At 45.4% G+C, this 19737-nt stretch overlaps 2 protein-coding genes across 3 annotated transcripts; one reads left to right on the top strand and one right to left on the bottom strand.

The window, feature by feature from the left end:
* Window positions 1–1865: 1865 nt before the first annotated feature.
* Window positions 1866–14131, bottom strand: LOC145335573 (uncharacterized). Its single transcript, XM_080181379.1, has 4 exons — window positions 13559–14131; window positions 13207–13390; window positions 6326–7083; window positions 1866–2533 (listed from the first exon to the last, which is right to left on the bottom strand). Exons 1-4 carry the CDS (start codon window positions 14041–14043, stop codon window positions 2104–2106), a joined length of 1857 nt encoding a protein of 618 aa, XP_080037505.1. The 5' UTR covers window positions 14044–14131; the 3' UTR covers window positions 1866–2103.
* A 967-nt stretch (window positions 14132–15098) lies between these two features.
* Window positions 15099–18472, top strand: LOC145363700 (uncharacterized). 2 transcript variants are annotated; one of them, XM_080218928.1, is made up of 2 exons: window positions 15099–15316; window positions 16554–18472. In XM_080218928.1, the coding sequence occupies exon 2, from the start codon at window positions 16899–16901 to the stop codon at window positions 17742–17744; it is 846 nt and encodes a 281-aa protein (XP_080075054.1). In that variant the 5' UTR covers window positions 15099–15316; window positions 16554–16898; the 3' UTR covers window positions 17745–18472. The 2 variants fall into 2 exon arrangements, with proteins under 2 accessions (XP_080075054.1, XP_080075055.1); XM_080218929.1 differs by having other exon boundaries at window positions 16562–18472.
* Window positions 18473–19737: the final 1265 nt, after the last annotated feature.

Genomic DNA, 19737 nt, shown 5'->3' on the forward strand with positions numbered 1-19737 from the left:
ACACTGGGGAGAGGCTATTTACCTGCTTTGACTGTGGGAAGGGATTCACTCAGTTATCCCATCTACAGAAACACCAGTAAGATCACACTGGGGAGGGACTATTCACCTGCTCTGTGTGTGGGAAGGGATTCACTCAGTCATCTGACCTGCTGTTGCACCAGTAAATTCACTCTGGAGACAGACCATTCATCTGTTCCCAATGTGGGAAGGGATTCATTCCATCATCTCACCTACAGACACACCAACGAGTTCACATTGATGGGAGACCTTTTAAGTTGTGGATAATTTTATAAAAGCTCCAGGGAACTAATGTAGCATCAACATATTCACTCTGATCAGAAACCATTCAGGTGTTCTCACTGTGGGATTGGGTTCAGGCAATCATCTGTCCACCTTGTACACCAGTGAATTCACACTAGGGAGAGGCTGTTAATCTGTTCTGACTGTGGGAAGGGATTTGCTCAGTCATCTGACGTGCTAACACACCAACAAATTCACACTAGGGAGAGAGCATTCACTTGCCTCAAGTATGAGAAGGGATTTATTACTTCAACCAACCTGCTGAGACACCGTAAGGTTCACACTGCGAGAGAGACATCTCTTATCCTCCGAGTGAGGGAAGAAATTCACTCAGTTATCTTTTAAACACCCAAATGTTCACACTAACTGGAGAACTTGTAAATGCAAAGTCCCCAGGAATTGTTATATAGGTTGCCAGGAACTGATGTCTCATCAATGTGTTCACACTGATGAGGTGTTCTCATTGTGGGACTGGGTTCACTATTCATCTCAACTCACTGTACACCATCAAATTTACACTGGAAAGGGGGTTGCAGGGTGATTTGATAGAGGTGCAGTTTATGTCTAGACAAGATGAACAAAGAAAACCTATTTCTATTAGCCGATGGCACAAGGAGGAGGGACACAGATTGAAGGTTTTGGTCAAAAAATGTAAGGGGGCTGTGAGGAAGAATATTTTGACACTGCGAGTGGCAGTGACCTGGAACACTCTGCCCATGAGGGGAATGGAAGGAGAGAAAACAAACATTATGGGAATGAAGTTGTGGGAAATAAACTTTTAGGGTTATGGGGATATATTGGGACAATGGGACTGACTGGTTTGCTGTCCAGAACTGGCATGGATTCAGCAGGTGAATGGCCTCATTTCTTACACTAATGACTCTCTGATCTAAGGAGAGACATTTCAAGATCTCCAGTCCCTCATCCCTGGTGCCATTCTTATAAATCCACTCTCCAGCTCTCAAAGAACTTTTCTTCAATGTGAGGCCCATATATAGGAATCCATTCTGGAGGGATAGAATTGAAAAGCAGTGAGGTCATGTTCAGCTTGTTCAGAACCAGGCTTAGACTACACTGGGAGCACTGTCAACGTTCATTATCTCCATTTAGAAAAAGGAAATAGAGGCACTGGAGAAGAAGCAACAAGAATAATCCCAGAACTGAGAGCATTTAACCCTCAGGAAAGGCTGGGGCTACTTTTCTCTAGAAAAGAGAAGACTGAAGGGTGACCTGATGCAAGTCTTTAAGATTATGAAGAGGGTCAATAATCCAACAGGGATTTCAGTGAGTAACCTCTTTACTCAGAGAGTGGTGAGAATGTGGAACTCACTACCACAGTGAGCGGTTGAGGTGAACAGCATGAATACACTGAAGGGGAAGCTCGATATATACATGAGGGAGAAAGGAATAGAAGGATATGCTGATGGGGGGAGATGAAGACGGGTGGGTGGAGGCTCATGTGGAGCATAAATACTGACACAGACCAATTGAGCCGACTGGCCTGGCCCTGTGCTGTAGACTCAAGGAAACAGAGACAAATATATTTATTGTAGATCTACCTGTAGTTGTAGAAAAACACTATTTATTATCCAGGATAAAACATATTCCATTAGTTTTTGTGGATCATTTTGTGGAAGTGTGCATTGCCAGGCTCAAAGTGCATCAGCCCATTAGATGCAAAGTCATGAGACCGGCCAGTCCAGCAGAGAGAAACCCTCCCACTTCACCCACTGTCTGAATGAACATGGCTCAGTCCCGGATGTGATGAACAGCAGCAGTAACATCAGAATCCAATCTCTGTAATCACTTATGGATTTGCTGGTGTCTCAGCAGGTTGGATAACTGAGTGAATCCTTTACCACAGTTGGAGCAGGTGAATGGCCTCTCCCCAGTGTGAACTCGCTGGTGTAAGCGCAGAGTGTATGAATCACGGAATCGCTTCTCACACTGAGAGCAGGTGACAGTTCTCTCCCTGCTGTCAGCTCGCTGGTGCCTCAGCAAATTAGATAAATGACTGAATCCCTTTCCACACTGAGAGCAGGTGAATGGTCTCTCCCCAGTGTGAACTCGCTGGTGTGACTGCAGGTTGGATGAATTACTGAAACCCTTCCCACAGTCTGAGCAGGTGAATGGTCTCTCCCCAGTGTGAACTCGCTGATGTCTCAGCAAGTTAGACAACTGCGCAAAACCCTTCCCACAGTCCGAGCAGGTGAACGGCCTCTCTCCGACATGACTGCGTCGATGAATTTCCAGTGCAGAGGGTGTACAAAATCCCTTCCCACAGTCCCCACACTTCCACGGTTTCTCCACAGTGCAGGGGTCCTTGTGCCGCTCCCAAGTTCAAGGATCAGCTAAAACCTCATCAACACAAAACACATGTTTGATTTCTCCGCATTGCGAATGGTGCCAAGTTTTAACAGACTCTGTCACCACTTTTAATTCTTTCACAATCAGTTCACTGGAAGACTCTCACTCGGGTGTGTGTGCTGGTCTTGGTGCTTTTCCAGTCACACTGACATTTCAAATCTTCCGAAGCAAACTGAACAGACAAACATTTCTCCTTTGAGAGTCAAAGGCCAATGCTATTCAGCTCCTAGTGAAGTGACTGATTCTGGTTGGTCTTGATGTAACGTCTGCTTTGAATTTTCCAAATCCTCCACTTCTAATGTCCTGCAAAGACAGTTTACAAAAGTCATCACTGGCAGTTGGCATAGAAATTCGGAACAGGCAATTCTAGTTTCTGTGGAACATTCTTTCCTCTCGCATTCTAAGTAAAGCTGTAAATCTCCATCCCACACGTTCCCTCTCTGTTCTCACTCTGCTGAGCCAATGTTCAGTCTCCCAACTCCCAGAGGGTGACAATTCATGCTGATTGACAGATCCATGCTTCTTGTCGAGGATGCAGCCTTGAAAATCTAGATGCAAACTGCTAGACTAAAAACTTGTATTTAGATTCAATCTTTTTGGCTAACCAAATAAACTAAATCAAATTAACGAGGGGACAAATTAAAATGAGCATCTCCCAAAAGGAGGGCAACCACCCAAACAAAAGACAAAGTGGAAAGGAAACTTAAAACATCAAATCAAATGTGATTAAAGGGGTCAATAATGTACCCCAATCCATGTGGCGCCCAGCAGGCATAGAAGGCGCTAAACGGTACCCTTGGACACCAAATGCTCAGACTGTCGACCAGAATTTGTTAAAAATACCGAGAAAACATCAAAGGGATTAGACAAAGGCAATAATGGATTTACGAAAGGGAAATCATGCCTGAGAAATATACTGGAGATTTTTGAGGATGTCACCAGTAAAATAGATAAGGTGAACCAGTAGATGCTGTGTATTTGGATTTTCAGCTTTTGATAGAAACTCAAATAAGAGATTAGTGTGCACAATTAAAGACCAACGAATGGAGTAAGATACTAACATGGATTGAGAATTGATTAGCAGACAGGAAACAGAGAGTAGGAGTAAATGGATCTTTTTCAAAGTGGCAAGTCGTAACCAGTAGGGTCCCACAGGGATCGGTGCTTGGGCCCCGCCTACATACATCAATGATTTGGATGAAGGAAACAAATGTAATATTTCCAGGTTTGCTGAAGACATGAAACTTGGCAGGAGTGAGTGGTGAGGAGGATATCAAAAGACCTCAAGCTGATTTCGAGAAGTTGAGTGAATGAGTAAATACAAGGCAGATGCAGGTTAACATGGATAAATGTGATGTTATCCATTTTGGACAGAGAAATTTGGACAGAGTATAATTTAAAAGATGATGGATTGGGAAATGTTGATGGACAAAGGGATGTGGGTGCCACTGAAAGCAAACATACAATAACAAGAAGCACTTTGGAAGGGAAATGGTTTGTTGGTCTTCAATACAAGAGGACATGAGTACAGGAGCAAGGATGTCTCACTGTAACTGTACAGGGCCTTGTTAAGATCACACCTGGAGGTTTGGTCTCCTTACCTCAGAAATGATATATTTGCCACAGATGAATGCAGCAAAGGTAATTTATCATGGCCAATCAATCTAACCCACACACCTTTGGAGTGTGGGAGGAAACAGGAGCACCCGGATGAAACCCACACAGACACGGGGAGAACGTGCAGACTCCACATAGATAGTGACCCAAGGCCGGAATTGAACCCGGGTCCCTGGTGCTATGAGGCAGCAGTGCTGCCATGCCGCCCCAGTCACTAAAGCAGTCTTCAGTCATCACCCTCTTTCTCCTGCAACTGAGCCAATTTTGAATCCACTTCATCAAATTACCCTGTATCCCATGTGAACATACCTTCTTTACAAGTCTCCCACGTGGATCCTTGTCAAAGGCTTTGTTGAAATCCATATAAACTATATCGACTGCTGTGTTGTGGGGAAATTTCAAGGAGACCAATTGTGTCTTAGACAATTCAAAACTCACAAAGACGTAACAAAATTTATTTAACATAAAACAAACAAAAGCAAATGTACAGCTGACCGAAGACTTCTAAAAGAGTTAAATACCTCTAAGGAATAGAGTCACAGAACCACTCCAAAAGATCTGAAGTACAGAATCAAATACAGATTAATTATACTTCTTTATAATCAATAATGCTGCCCTTCATTAGTTTAAAATCAATTTCATTTACCAGTCATACATCAGTACAAATCTCTGTCTAGTGCCTCAGCCAACCATATGGTACTTAATATCATGGTGATATTCTATTCATCCTTCAAATCCGGACGTCTTTCCCTTTTTGGCTCTAACTACATCTCTGTTGCCTGATAACGGCAAATGCTACCGCAAGGTTACTACCAAGTTGAATAGACATGTGATCCTATATCCAGGGGCATATCTACCCTTGTGTCTGGGCAGTGAATACAACTATTCATAAATGTTGCAGAATATGTACTCTCATAGGAATTCCACCCAATAAAACAATTGCTGATTCACCAGTTCCCAGACCTTTGGCTTTACCTTTTACATCTACCATCATGACTTTTGGTACCTTTGCTTGACTGAAGTGTACAGTACATTACATTAAAGATATTAGCATATATGTTTTAAAATCATAACTAGTTTTGATTCACCTTCTGCATTCACATACGTGTAAACTGTGTATGTTTGCTTGCCAAATAATCATTTAACTCCTGACTGATTTCTTGTCCTGTTAAAGACTGCGTTCTGCCTCTAAATCTTATTAGTTGATTAGCAATCCCCTTCCATACCTCGTAGACACACCTGGTCACCACCTCAAAAACTTCAATCAAATTTGTTAGGTGTGACCTCCCTCTGATGAAGCCAAGTTGACTATTCCTGATCAAGCTTTCCCTCTGCAAGTGGAGATAGGTATTCAGTTTCAGAGGTTTCTTCAATAGTTTCCCTACCACTAACATGAGGTTCACTGGTGCATAGTTTCCTGGTTTATCTCCACAATTCTCCTTAAACAATGGAACCACATTAGCTGTTCTCCAGTCATCTGGCATCTATTCCATTGCTAGAGAGGAATTGAAGATTTGGATCAGAGCCCCTGCAATCTCCTTCCTTGACTCCCACTGCAGCCTTGGGTACAATTCATCTGAACCTGGAGATTTATTCACTTTAAAGGCCTTCTCCTTCCCTATGTCAATTTGCTTGAGAATCTCAGTCTTGGTGGAGCAGGGTCAAGGGGCCAAGTGGCCTATTCCTGCTCTAAATTGCTTCTATGAGAAACACTCAGGTAAATTAAACAAAAGAACCATGTAACAACCACAGCCCATCTACATGGCAATGTGGCATACTTTGGGGGTTCCAAACAGAAAGAAGAACTAAATATCTCTTAACTTCCTACATCCTTTCATTCTGTGATCCTTGTAAAATCTGAAAGCAGGTATTTGCAACAAGGCTTAAAGAACATCAGCCCACTGGAAGCAAAGTCATGAGATTGGCCAGTCCAACATCAAGTAATCCTCCCCATTGACCAACTATGAGAATGAACAATATGCAGTCCTGGAGATAATTGAGAGCAGAAACAATAACATCAGGTTCCAGCACTTATAATCACTTGTGAATGCGCTTGTGTCTCAACAGGATGGATAAAAGAGTGAATCCCTTCCCACACTGAGAGCAGGTGAACGGTCTCTCCCCAGTGTGAACTCGCTGGTGCCTCTCCAGGTTGGATGAGTCATTAAATCCCTTCCCACACTGAGAGCAGGTAAAGGGCCACTCCCTGGTGTGAACACGCTGGTGTCTCAACAGGTGGGATGACAGAGTGAACCCCTTCCCACAGTCAGAGCAGGTAAACGGTCTCTCCCCAGTGTGAACTCGCTGGTGGGTCTGCATGCCGGAAGAATCACTGAATCCTTTCCCACAATGAGAGCAAGTAAATGGCCTCTCTCCGCTGTGAACTCGCTTATGTCTTAACAGGTTGCATAAAAGAGTGAATCCCTTCCCACACTGACAGCAAATGAATGGCCTCTCCCCAGTGTGAATTCGCTGGTGTGTCTGCAGGTTGGACAAATCACTGAATCGTTTTCCACATTGAGAACAGGTGAATGGTCTCTCCCCAGTGTGAACCCGCTGGTGTGTCTGAAGGTTGAATGAATTACTGAATCCTTTCCCACACTGAGAGCAAATGAATGGCCTCTCCCCAGTGTGAACTTGCTGGTGTCTCAACAGGTGGGATGACAGAGTGAATCCCTTCCCACACTGAGAGCAGGTAAACAGCCTCTCTCCAGTGTGAACTTGCTGGTGTCTCTGCAGAGTGGTTGACTGAGTGAATCCCTTCCCACACTGAGAGCAGATGAATGGCCTCTCTCCAGTGTGAATGCGCCAATGGTTTTCCAGCTCTGATGGAGCTTTGAATGTCTTTTCACAGTCCCCACATTTCCACGGTTTCTTCATGTTTTAGGCCTCACTGTATCACTCCAAGTCAGTTGAACAGTTGAAGCCTCATCCACATAAATAACACATGTACAGTCTGTCCCACTATGAATGGTGTGATGGTTTTTCAGCCTCTGTGACAGGTTAATATTCCTGCCATAGCTAGTGCACTGGAATGCTCTCACTTGGGTGAGACTGGACAAATATTTCTCCTTCTAGATTCAAAGACCGATGATATTCAGGTCCCAAGGAATCGAGTGACTCTGTCAAATCTAGAACATCACATCTGAGATTTCTGTCTGTAAATGCTCCTGTCGCAATATCCTGTAAATGTAGTTTACAAATGCCATCACTATCAGTATAGGATAGAAATAAAGAACAAACAATTCTATTTTCCTCCCTCGGTGTCCAAAAGCTGTAAATCTCCATCCCATACACTCTCTCTCCATTCTCACTCTGCTGTATCTAATATTCACCCTCCCAATTCTCCTGAAGGTGCTGATTCAGGCTGATTGACAGATCCATGTTCACTGCTTCCTGTCCTGGACACAATTGAAAATCTCCATGCGGGCTGCCAGACAGATATACTCAAGATGGCGCCAAAGTGAGGCAACTTCTTGCAAGCTGTGCCAAGCAGACCTTCTAATTTTATCTTTTACATTTGTTCTATGCTTCGGAAACTGATTCTCTCTGCACCCTAGGTATGACTGTAAATCTACATTCTCTCCTTTCCTTCCCTATGTACGTATGCTTTGTCTGTATAATGCACAAGAAACAATACTTTTCACTGTATGTTAATACATGTGACAATAAATCAAATGACTAGACTAAAAATGTGATGTAGAGACTGATTCATTTCCTTTCCCTTCAGTTGCTGCATGTCCCCAATTTTTTCCCACAATGAAAAAAGAAAGTATTTTACTCATAGATGTTGAACACAGGCGGAAGTTTTAATCTGTCTGAGGTTCAATCTTTGATCAGACAAAGGACAAGAAGAAGCAGAAGTTTGCTGGACAAACAAAGGAGGATGCCCTGTGCAGCCATTGATACAAGGCCCGTTCTGTGATTGGGTGGAGGACCAGCGCCCATCCGGTCCTCCACACGCTTCCATTGGTCAATTTCCCGCACGTAGACAATGAGGTAGCGGAACCGGAGCTCACGTGAGGGTGGGCGAGGCTTTGACCGCCAGCCGCTCTGAGCTGGTGTCCAATCCGCAGTGTTTTGCTTCTGTAACTGGTGATATTGCTGCCAATGGGACAGTGTGTGCTGGGAACGCCCCTCTGAGGCATTGTCACCGCACAATGGAGCCCTGCCTGAATCAGCCAATAGCAATCACTGCTCCGCGGTGACGTCCTTGGGTTTGAGCGCTCAAGCCCGGGTTCGCGGACCCGGGAGCCCCACCCCCGCCCATTGTTCCCCTCCCCATCCCGGGAGCCCCGCCCCCACCCATTGTTCCCCTCCTCGAGCCAAGGTTCCCAGACAAGCGGCTGGCGGCTCCGGCCAGAGCGAGATACCGCTCGCTGATCTCCCCCTTCCCGGGACTGCGCATGTCCAATGGAGCGAGGAAACTGCGCGTGTGCAGGGGAGAGCCCGTCCTCTGACCTTCACGCTGAGGTGTTGGCCAATGGGAAGACCGGAACAACCCCCATCCAACCCCATCTCCTACACCTCATCTGGACACACCTACTCCAGATATGGCCCAGTTCAACACCAACCTGTCTCTGAGTGTGTGGGGGTGTAGTGTGTGAGCACCAGGCAAATGGTTTATCCCAAGGCTCACTCTTTCTCTCTCTCTCTTATACCCCCGCCCCCATCCCCCATTCCCCATCCCAGCTTCACATTACCAGCACCAGGAGCTGAGAGAAAATTGGGTCAAATTAACTCGCAGCCCTGCACTGCCAGAGAGAGAGAGAGGGGCCAGTGTAAATGTAGATTATACAACTTGTTCGTTCAAGACTCTGTCAGCTACAGGTTTGCACCCTTTGCTGGTTCCTGCAAAGTTCCCTTTTCCTTAAGTTGCGTGAAGAAAAATGTTGCAAAGTTCTTTGTTGCTGCATTGACAATTGCACTTCTGATTTACAATGCAATCTGTTGTTGTCTGTCTGGGTGTTTAAATGTGTCTGCCCTGTGCTTAGTGTTTAATGACTCACCAGAAATCAGAACTGCAAAAAAAAGCTTAGACTTTTGTTAAGAACAGAAGCACTGGCTGAGGGAGGGGATGGAGAGAATGAGAGTGAAGTTTCTATCAGATAAATGCTGCAAATGTGTCTTTAAGCAGCAGCTCTGAAGAGAGACAGATGCTGGATTTTAAACACTCTGGGAACTGTGCCCAGGGACACACACACACGCACACACACACAGAGTTAATCCAGTTGTCCTGGATTTCTGCTCTGCGACATATCACTATGTAATCCAACAATTAATCCAGTTCTCCTGGATTTCTGCTCTGTAACATGTCACTGGGTAATCCAACAATTAATCCAGTTCTCCTGGATTTCTGCTCTGTGACATTTCACTGTGTAATCCAACAATTAATCCAGTTCCCCTGGATTTCTGCTCTGTAACATGTCACTGTGTAATCCAACAATTAATCCAGTTCTCCTGGATTTCTGCTCTGTAACATGTCACCGAATAATCTAACAATTAATCCCGTTCTCCTGGATTTCTGCTCTGTAACATGTCACTGGATAATCCAACAATTAATCCAGTTCTCCTGGGTTGCTTCTCTGTAACATAATGTGAAGTTGTACGAATGAAGTCGTGGCATGATGGGAAAATTGGTCAAGTATTTGGTACAAAATTAGGAAAGCTGATCAAGCTATTCCAAAATGCCAGACCCCTGTAAGACTTAATAAGACTGACTCCGCATAATTTAAGACACAAATAAGATCAGAGAAGGTCAAGCTGTGCCTAATCTCTGTAAGACCTGATAAGGCTGACTCCACATGACCTAGAGCTGTATGAGTGAGACAAGATAAGGACAGAAATGACAAAGTCATCGGCCTTCATCTGTTCTATAAAAAGGACAAGATAAAGGTATGAATGATGAGACAAAGCGTTTGAGGAGGTCAGCAGGTTGTACCATGATTTATGACATTACTTATGATGCCTCTGTTAATCAAATTCCTGAATAAGCTTTGGTCATGCAAACTGATAATGATTATGTATAAATACTGAATTGATTCTTTATGTAAGGGCGGACTTGAGAAGGAATTAGCAAGTCGTAACGACAGCTCTCCAAACTCAAGTTTTTACCAATACTGTATGCAGTCTTTCAAAAAACATAAGAACATAAGAAATAGGAGCAGGAGTAGGCCATCTAGCCCTTCGAGCCTGCCCCGCCATTCAATAAGATCATGGCTGATCTGAAGTGGCTTAGTTCCACTTTCCCGCTTTCTCCCCATAACCCTTAATCCCCTTGCCTACCAAAAACCTATCTACCCGTGACTTAAATATATTTAGCGAGGTAGCCTCCACCACTTCAACGGTGAAGAAGTTCCTCCTCAACTCTGTTCTAAACTGCACCCCCCCCTCTTATCTTGAGGCTGTGCCCTCTAGTCCTGCTGTCCTTTCTGAGCGGGAAGAACCTATCCACCTCTACCCTAGCCATCTCTTTCATCATCTTATACGTCTCTATGAGATTCCCCCTCATCCTTCTAAACTCTAACGAGTACAAGCCCAGTCTATTCAGCCTCTCTTCGTAGCTCAACCCCCTCAACTCTGGTATCAGCCTAGTGAACCTCCTCTGCACTCCCTCCAAGGCCAAACTATCCTTGCGCAAGTGCGGCAACCAAAACTGCACACTGTACTCCAGCTGCGGCCTCACCAGTGCCCTGTACAGTTGCAGCAAGACCTCCCTACTTTTATATTCAATCCCCCTCGCTATAAAGGCCAGCATCCCATTCGCCTTCCTGACCACCTGCTGCACCTGCAGGCTGGGTTTTTGCGACTCATGCACAAGGACCCCGAGCTCCCTCTGCACCGTTGCATGCTGCAGTTTTTCGCCATGTAAGTAGTAGTCCTTCCTACCATTATTCCTGCCAAAGTGGACAACTTCACACTTGCCAACATTAAATTCCATTTGCCAGTTCCTGGCCCATTCACCCAACCTATCTAGATCCTTCTGCAGACTTTCCACACCCTCCGCACAATTTGCCGTTCCACCAATCTTGGTGTCATCAGCAAATTTCGACACCATACACTCAGTTCCCTCCTCCAGGTCATCTATATAAATGGTAAATAGCTGAGGCCCCAGCACCGATCCCTGGGGCACTCCACTAGTCACCAATCCAAATAGCAACCATTGACACCCACTCTCTGCCTCCTATTTGACAGCCAATCCCCTATGCACACTAACACCTTACCCCCAACTTCATGCCCCCTAACCTTCTGTAACAACCTTTTGTGCGGCACCTGATCAAACGCCTTCTGAAAATCGAGAAACACCACATCCACCGGTTCCCCTCTATCCACCGCACTAGACACATCCTCATAGAATTCCAATAAATTCGTCAGACGAATAAAGACGAGTTATTTTGTCGGAACGAACTTTATTGAGTCTTTCTACCACAGTCAAGAAGCAGGAAAATTTCCACATCAACACGGTACCCACTCGAGCTCTGATTTTTCACTGGCCATGATGGGGTAAGATAATAACGATTATGATCTACACTGAGGGTCTGCTTTTCAGTCCAGTGCTACTTGGAGTATTCCGTCACTTCGCTGACTATCAGGTCACAAATTTAAACAATGCCTGAGAATGCCTCTTAATTTCTTAACCAACGACCTACCACTGTTTGTTGATTGGTCAGATCTCCCTTTTTACAGATTCGGGTATCTCAGCCGCTGAACACCAGCCGGTTCTGGGATAAGTTTAATCCCAACTCATTCCCAGTAAATATTCTCACCAGGTCCTCTGTCGGGGCCCTGCTGAGCAGCTTTAATGGTCCGTAATTGCAGAAACTGAGCTGTCACAGGAATGTGGTCAAGACAGTCCAGTCCCATAATGCCTCACATTCAATCTGCAGTCCTTCAGTTATAACAGAATACGTGGCTGTATGTAGCTGCCTCGGCCACGGTCAACCCCAACACTGCCTTCTTGAACTGCTACAATGCCTGTAAATACATCCACAGTGCTATTGCAGTGATTTCCAGCTACACATTCCAGACTCACTAACTGTTGGCGGATACCAGATTAATATATTAAATTCAACCACACCCAAGGTGAGTTATCCCAATTTCATTATTGTCCAGGACAATATATTCACAATCTCTTTAAAACAGAAATTCAACATTCCAATTTGATTTCAGGTATTAACATATTCTGTTAGTTTGTTCTTTATTGTCAATGTCAATGAGGGCAACAACAATGGGGTTGTTGCCCTTGGAGCAAAGGAGGTTGAGGGGAGATTTGATAGAGGTGAACAAGATTCTGACAGGTTTAGATAAGGTGGACAAAGAAAAGTCGTTCCCATTCGCTGATAGGACAAGGACGAGGGGGACACAGATTTAAGGTTTTGAGTCAGAGATGCAGGGGGAGGAATGTGAGGAAGAATATTTTGCTGCAGCGAATGGTATTGACTTGGAACCCACTCCCTACAAGGGTGGAGGAAGTGGAAACAATCAATTACAAAGGAAATTGGATGGGGATTTGAGGGGGTTTCAAACAGAAATACTGACTAAATATCTCTGACCTTCCTAACACCCTGTCACTCTGTGATTCTTGTGAAATTTAAAACAAGGTATTTGCAAAAAGACTCAAAGAGCATCAGCCCACTGGAGGCTCAGACCAGCCAGTCCAGCAGAAAGAAACCCTCTGACCCTCTCCAATGACCAACTGTGAGAATGAACAAAATGCAGTCCTGGATGTGAGAACAGAAACAATAACAGCAGAATCCAACCCCTGTGAACTTGTTGGTGCCTCAGCAGCTGTGATGAAATTCTGAACCCTTTTTATACACTGAGCAGGTTTCTCCCCAGTGTAACCTCACTGATGTCTCAGCAGGTGGGAGAACTGAGTGAATTCCTTCCCACACTGAGAGCAGGTGAATGGCCTCTCCCCATGTGAACGCGCTGGTGTCTCCGCAGGTTGGATAACTGACTGAAACCCTTCCCACACTGAGAGCAGGTAAACGGCTTCTCCCCAGTGTGAACTCGCTGGTGTCTCTGCAGGTGGAATTGTCCAGTGAATCCCTTTCCACACTGAGAGCAGGTGAATGGCTTCTCCCCAGTATGAACACGCTGGTGTCTCTGCAGGCTGGAGAATTGAGTGAATCCCTTCCCACACTGAGAGCAGATGAACAGACTCTCCCCAGTATGAACACGCCGGTGTGTCCGCAGGCTGGAGAATTGAGTGAATCCCTTCCCACACTGAGAGCAGATGAATGGCCTCTCCCCAGTGTGAGTTCGTTTGTGCTTCTGCATGTCAGATGACCAAGTGAATCCCTTCCCACACTGAGAGCAGGTGAACGGCCTCTCCCCAGTGTGAATGCGCTGATGTGCCTGCAGGTCGGATAACCGAGTGAATCTCTTCTCACACTGAGAGCAGGTGAATGGCCTCTCCCCAGTGTGAATTCGCTGGTGTGTCCGCAAATTGGATAACTGGTTGAATCGCTTCCCACACTCAGAGCAGGTGAATGGCCTCTCCCCAGTGTGAATTCGCTGGTGTCTCTGCAAAGTGGATAACACAGTGAATCCTTTTCCACACTGAGAGCAGGTGAATGGTCTCTCTCCAGTGTGAACTCGCTTGTGCAACTGCAGGTGGGAGTGTCGAATGAATCCCTCCCCACATTGAGAGCAGATGAACGGCCTCTCCCCAGTGTGGCTGCGCCGATGAGCATCCAGCAGAGATGGGGATCTGTATCTCTTTCCACAGTCTGCACATTTCCATGGTTTCTCCATGATGCAGGCGTCCTTGCCTCTGCCTTGGGTGGACAATCAGTTCAAGATTCGTCCACCCACACAACACGTGTACAGTCTCTCCCCACTGTGAATGGTGTGATATTTATTCAGGCTGTGTAACTGGTTAAAGCTCTTCAGTCAGTGCACTGGAACACTCTCACTTGAATGTGGAAGTGTGTTGATGCTTTTCCAATCACACTGATGTTTGAAATCTTTTCAAATCTCCTTCCAGGTTCAATGGCCGATGATATTCAGGTTCCAAGGAATATGACTCTGCCAGATCTAGACCTGACATTTGAAATTTCAGCCTGTGATTCCTCTTTCAATATCCTGTAAAACAAGTTGACACAAGTCATCAGTATCAGTACAGGATCAAAATTCAGAACAGACAATTCCAGTTTCTATGAAACATTCTTTCTCTCTCATTCCACAAAGGCTACAAATCTCCATCCCACACACTCTCCCTCCATTCTCACTCTGTTGTAGCTAATATTCACCCTCCCAATTCTCCTGAAGTTGATGATTGAGGCTGATTGACAGATCCACGCTCACTGCTTCCCGTCCTGGATGTGGAGATGTCGGTGTTGGACTGGGGTAAACACAGTAAGAAGTCTCACAACACCAGGTTAAAGTCCAACTGGTTTATTTGGTAGCAAACGTCACTAGCTGAAAATCTCCATGCAGGCTGCCAGACAGATCTCTGCCCATATGACTGGACTAAAAATGTGTGGAATATACAGACTGGATTCACTTCCTTACCCTTCAGTTGCTGCAAGTCCCCAATTTCCCCCAGAATGAGGAAAGAAATGGAAAGGGGGAAACATTGATTTCCTCCCAGATGTTGCCCAGAGGAGGAGGTTTCACTCTGAAGCTCATTGGACAACCCTTGTGACGTCACAATGGAGCTCTGTATCAGCCAACAGGAATCACTCTGCTCTGCGATGACGTCCTAGAATTTCCAGTGCGCATGCGCGGACTCGGGAGCCCCACCCATTGTTCCCCTCCACCTCCTCGAGCCAAGGTTTCCAGACAAGCGGCTGGCGGCTCCGGCCAGAGCGAGAAGCCGCTCGGTGATCTCCCCCTCCCCCCCCCGGCCCGGGACTGCGCATGTCCAAGGGAGAGGGGCGAACCTTGACCTTCACGCTGAGGTGTTGCCCAATGGGAAGTGTGGGAGGACCGGAAGGACTCTGGTCCTCCAGCCAATCAGAGCGCGGGCTTTGTGTAAATGAAGATTGATCTTCAGCCAGCTCAAACTTCCCCGTCTCCAACATCTGTGAGTAAAACACTTTCATTCTGCCTCTTTCCATTTCTTACCTCAATCTGGGCGGAAACTGGGACCTGCAGCAACTGATCACAAGAAATAGAAGCAGGAGAGGCCACCAGGCCCTTCAAGCGACCCTGCCGTTCAATACAATCAGAGCTGATCAATACCGGCCTCCTTTTGTGAGCCATTTCCCCATTGCCCTCTATTCCTCAATCTATCAAATATTTATCCATCTCCATTCTAAATACTTCTAATGATTCAGCCTCTACCATCCTTTGGAGCAGAGAATTCCAGATATTCACCATGTTCTGTGAGAAGACATTTCTCCTCACCTCAGTTTTAAATGACTGGCCTTTAACTCGTAGCTTGTTTGAGACTCTTCCACTCATGAAAATATCTCACCATCTACTCTATCAAACTCCCTCAGGATCTCATACAGATTTACAGATAGAACTGTAGAAAGCATCCTTTCTGGTTGTATCACAGCTTGGTACAGGCTCCTGCTCTGCCCAAGACCGCAAGGAACTACAAAATGTTGTGAATGTAGCCCAATCCAGCACGCAAACCAGCCCCCCATCCATTGACTCTGTCTACACTTCCCACTGCCTCGCCAACGTAGACACCATAATTAAGGGCCCCACGCACGCCAGACGTTCTCTCTTCCACCTTCTTCCATTGAGAAAAAAATACAAAAGTCTGACGTCATGGACCAACCGACTCAAGAACAGCTTCTTCCCTGCTGCTGTCAGATTTTTGAATGGACTTACCTTGCATGAAGTTGCTCTTTCTCTACACCCCAGCTATGACTATGACATTATATTCTGCACTCTCCCTTCCTTCTCTATGAATGGTATACTTTATCTGTAAAGCACGCAAGAAAAATTTTTCGCTGTATATTAATACATGTGACAGTAATAAATCAAATCAAATTATATGTTTGAATAAGGTCACCCTCACTCTTCTAAACTCCGAAGAACCAGACTATTTAGTCTCTCTAGATAGGACAACTCTATTTGTTATGACCTAGGTGTCCAGGACAGTAAGCAATGAGCATGTCATTCATCCTGAATCAGCACCATCAGGAGTGTTGGGTAGCTGAATGTTAGATACAGCAGCGTGAGAATGGAGGGGGAATTTGTGGGATGGAGATTTACAGATTTTCATGAATCACAGAGGAAAGGATGTTCCTATAGAAGCTAGAATTGTCTGTTCTGACTGTGATGTTTTTTGTAAATTGTTTTTACAGGATATCAGAAGAGGAGGAATCACAGACAGAAATCTCAAACATCACATCTAGATCTGACAGAGTCACGATCTGTTGGCTTCAAAAGATTTCAAACATCAGTGTGACTGGAAAAGCACCGAGACACACACACACCTGAGTGAGAGTGTTCCAGTAAACTGACTGTGGAAAGAGCTTTACACTGAAACATGCACCCACCTGAGTGACTGTGGAAAGAACTTTAACCAGTTACACAGCCTGAAAAAAAATCACACCATTCACAAAAAAGAGCAACTGTACATGTGTTCTGTGTGTGGATGAGACTTCAACTGATCGTCCAACCTGGAGAGACAGAAGGACACCAGCACCATGGAGAAACTATGGAAATGTGGGGACTGTGGGAAGGAATTCAGGTTTTCGTCACAACTGGAAATCCATCAGCGCATTCACACTGGGGAGAAGCCATTCACCTGCGCTGAATGTGGGAAGGGATTCACTCGGCTCGCCTTCCTACAGTCCCACAAGCGAGTTCACACTGGAGAGAGACCATTCACCTGCTCTCAGTGTGGAAAGGGATTTAGTGATTCATCCTCCCTGCGGAGACACCAGCGAGTTCACAGCGGGGAGAAACCGTTCACCTGCTCTGTGTGTGGGAAGGGATTCACTGATCCATCAACCCTGCAGACACACCAGCAAGTTCATACTGGGCAGAAGCCATTTATCTGCTCCGAGTGTGGGAAGGGATTCCCTCTCTCATCCCACCTGCTGACACACCAGAGAGTTCACACTGGGGAGAGGCCATTCACTTGCCCCGTGTGTGGGAAGGGATTCACCATGTCAGCCCACCTATTGAGACATCAGCGGGTTCACACTGGGGAGAGGCCATTCACCTGCTCTCAGTGTGGGAGGGGATTCAGTGATTCATCCGCTCTGCAGATACACCAGCGCGTTCACACTGGGGAGACACCATTCACCTGCTCTCAATGTGGGAAGGGATTCACTCAGTTATCCAACTTGCAGATACACCAGCGAATCCACACTGGGGAGAGACGGTTCAGCTGCTCTCACTGTGGGAAGGCCTTCTCCCGGCTTTTCAACCTGCAGACACACCAGCGAATCCACACTGGAGAGAAACCGTTCACCTGCTCTCAGTGTGGGAAGAGATTCAGTGATTCATCCTCCCTGCGGAAACACTGGCGAGTTCATACAGAGTAGGGGGTCATTCATCTGCTCTCAACGTGGGAATGGAATTGTTCACTCATTCCATCTGCTGAGACACCAGCGAGTTCACAAGTGATTCCAGGGTTTGGATTCTGCTGTTATTGTTTCTGCTCTCACTTATGTCCAGGACTGCATTTTGTTCATTCTCCCAGTTGGTCAATGGGGAGAGTCAGAAGGTTTCCTGATGCTGGACTGGCCGGACTCACGGCTTTGACTACAGTGGGCTGATGATCTTTGAGCCTGGAAGAGCACATTTCTTGTCTTCAGATTTCACAAGGATCACAAGAGTGAAGGCACATTGTAAGTTCAAAGATAGTAAATTCGTAATTCTGTTTGGAACCCCACCAATGTATGTGACATTGCCATGGAGATGGGCTGTGGTAGTTATATGGTTCTTTTGTTTAATTTATCCGGGTGTTTCTCACAGGAGAAAACTAAAATATGAGGGGCAAGTTTTCTGAGATAGATTGGGAAACTGCATCAAAAGGTATAATGGGAGACAGGCAATAGGTAATATTTCAGAGATTATTATATGTTTACAAGAGAGTCGATGAGTTCACACATCGATGAGTTCATACTGGGGAGAGGCCGTTCACCTGCTCTGTGTGTAGGAAGGGATTCAGTATCTCAACCACCCTGCTGAGATACCAGCGAGTTCACTCTGGGGAGAGGCTGTTCACCTGCTCTGTGTGTGGGATGGGCCGTGAACCAGCTGTGGGAGCGGGAGCTGAGGAGATCATTCGGAACCATGGGTGTTCCCAATGTGTAAGTCCCTCAGCAGGAAGGCAGTGAAGCCCATGCTTGGATTGAGCAATCCATGTTTTGAGTCAATTTTGAAATCTCAAAGGAAAGCTGGGGAGTTGTTCAGCTGAAAACTAACAGAAGGATCCTCATGAAATCTTGGAGCCTGGAGTATAGCTGGAATACTGAGGGGAATTAAAATTAATTCTGGGAGCTTTGACATATATTTTGAGAGTTCCAGGAACAAAACTGAAAGTAGATTCAAGATATTAAGTATAAGGCCATTTTTGTCGAGGAGTAAGGGTTTAAAAAGTACAAGAAAGGAAAAATGCTGCAAAATCTCAGCAGGTCTGGCAGCATCTGTAGAGAGCGAAAATAGAATTCATGTTTGAGTCAGAACTGAGTTTACAGCATAAATCTTTACAAAATATAATTCTGGTTTTTAATATTTTATATACAGTGAAGTTTGATTTTGTTTAAAAATCTGGAATCTTGTAATGGGTGTTTGGTTTTCTCATTAAACGTTAATGTTCTCAACCCTCATTGGAACAACACACACAATATTTCAAAATAATTTGAAAAAGAAAAACAAGCTCTTTGTTTTGTACAAAGTGTTGTAAAAATCAGCCTGTTTTAACCCTTATATGATGGACAAATAACTTTGAGCAGACGTCTTATTAGTACAAACAATATTTATTTAAACCCACACAATCAATAATCACCCACCCGACCAACAATAAGTTATCTTACAGAAAATACTAGAATTCAAGTACAATACAAGACCTTGACTTAACTGTGTGTGACTGACAAATACCCAAACAGATACTGGCCTTTATCTGTGTGCTGGTCTTGGTAGTTATCTGCGTAGTCTGGTCCTTTAGCCTGGTGTGGTACCCTGGCTCTGATCTTCTTTCTTTCCTCCCTTCTCAGGTGTGGTGGCTCTCCGTCGTTGTAGCTTGTTCGTGGGGTCAGAGAGAGAGATTCCTGGTTGTGCAGCATCCTTTATACCCCGTTTGGTTTCACGCCTTTTTTTTGGCCATTGCCAATCAATCGATCAGGACTTGATCACCCTGATCGATAAGAGTCCAATCAGGTGCTACCACACTGATCTCTGGGTGTGTCCCTGGCGGCCATGCCTGTATGTGTTGTAGGCACATAGGTCACATACCTTCCTCCTAAATAAGGATTCACGGTGCCTTTACGTCTGGCACACACCCAGTGTGACCAGAAAGTCTCTTTCATCCTG

This window comes from Carcharhinus amblyrhynchos, unplaced genomic scaffold, assembly GCF_965287045.1.
Source record: "Carcharhinus amblyrhynchos unplaced genomic scaffold, sCarAmb.v2.hapA scaffold_39, whole genome shotgun sequence".
NCBI classification, from domain to species: Eukaryota; Metazoa; Chordata; class Chondrichthyes; order Carcharhiniformes; family Carcharhinidae; genus Carcharhinus; species Carcharhinus amblyrhynchos.

Coding starts and splice junctions, on each gene's coding strand:
- LOC145335573 (XM_080181379.1), bottom strand. CDS start 14,043: ATGGAGAAACCATGGAAATGTGCAGACTGTGGAAAGAGATACAGATCC. Junction 7,084..13,206: donor GGAGACACCAGCGCGTTCAC/ATGGGGAGAGGC, acceptor TGGCGCATTCAC/ACTGGAGAGAGGCCATTCAT. Junction 2,534..6,325: donor AGACACAAGCGCATTCACAA/GTGATTATAAGT, acceptor TCATCGACGCAG/TCATGTCGGAGAGAGGCCGT.
- LOC145363700 (XM_080218928.1), top strand. CDS start 16,899: ATGGAGAAACTATGGAAATGTGGGGACTGTGGGAAGGAATTCAGGTTT.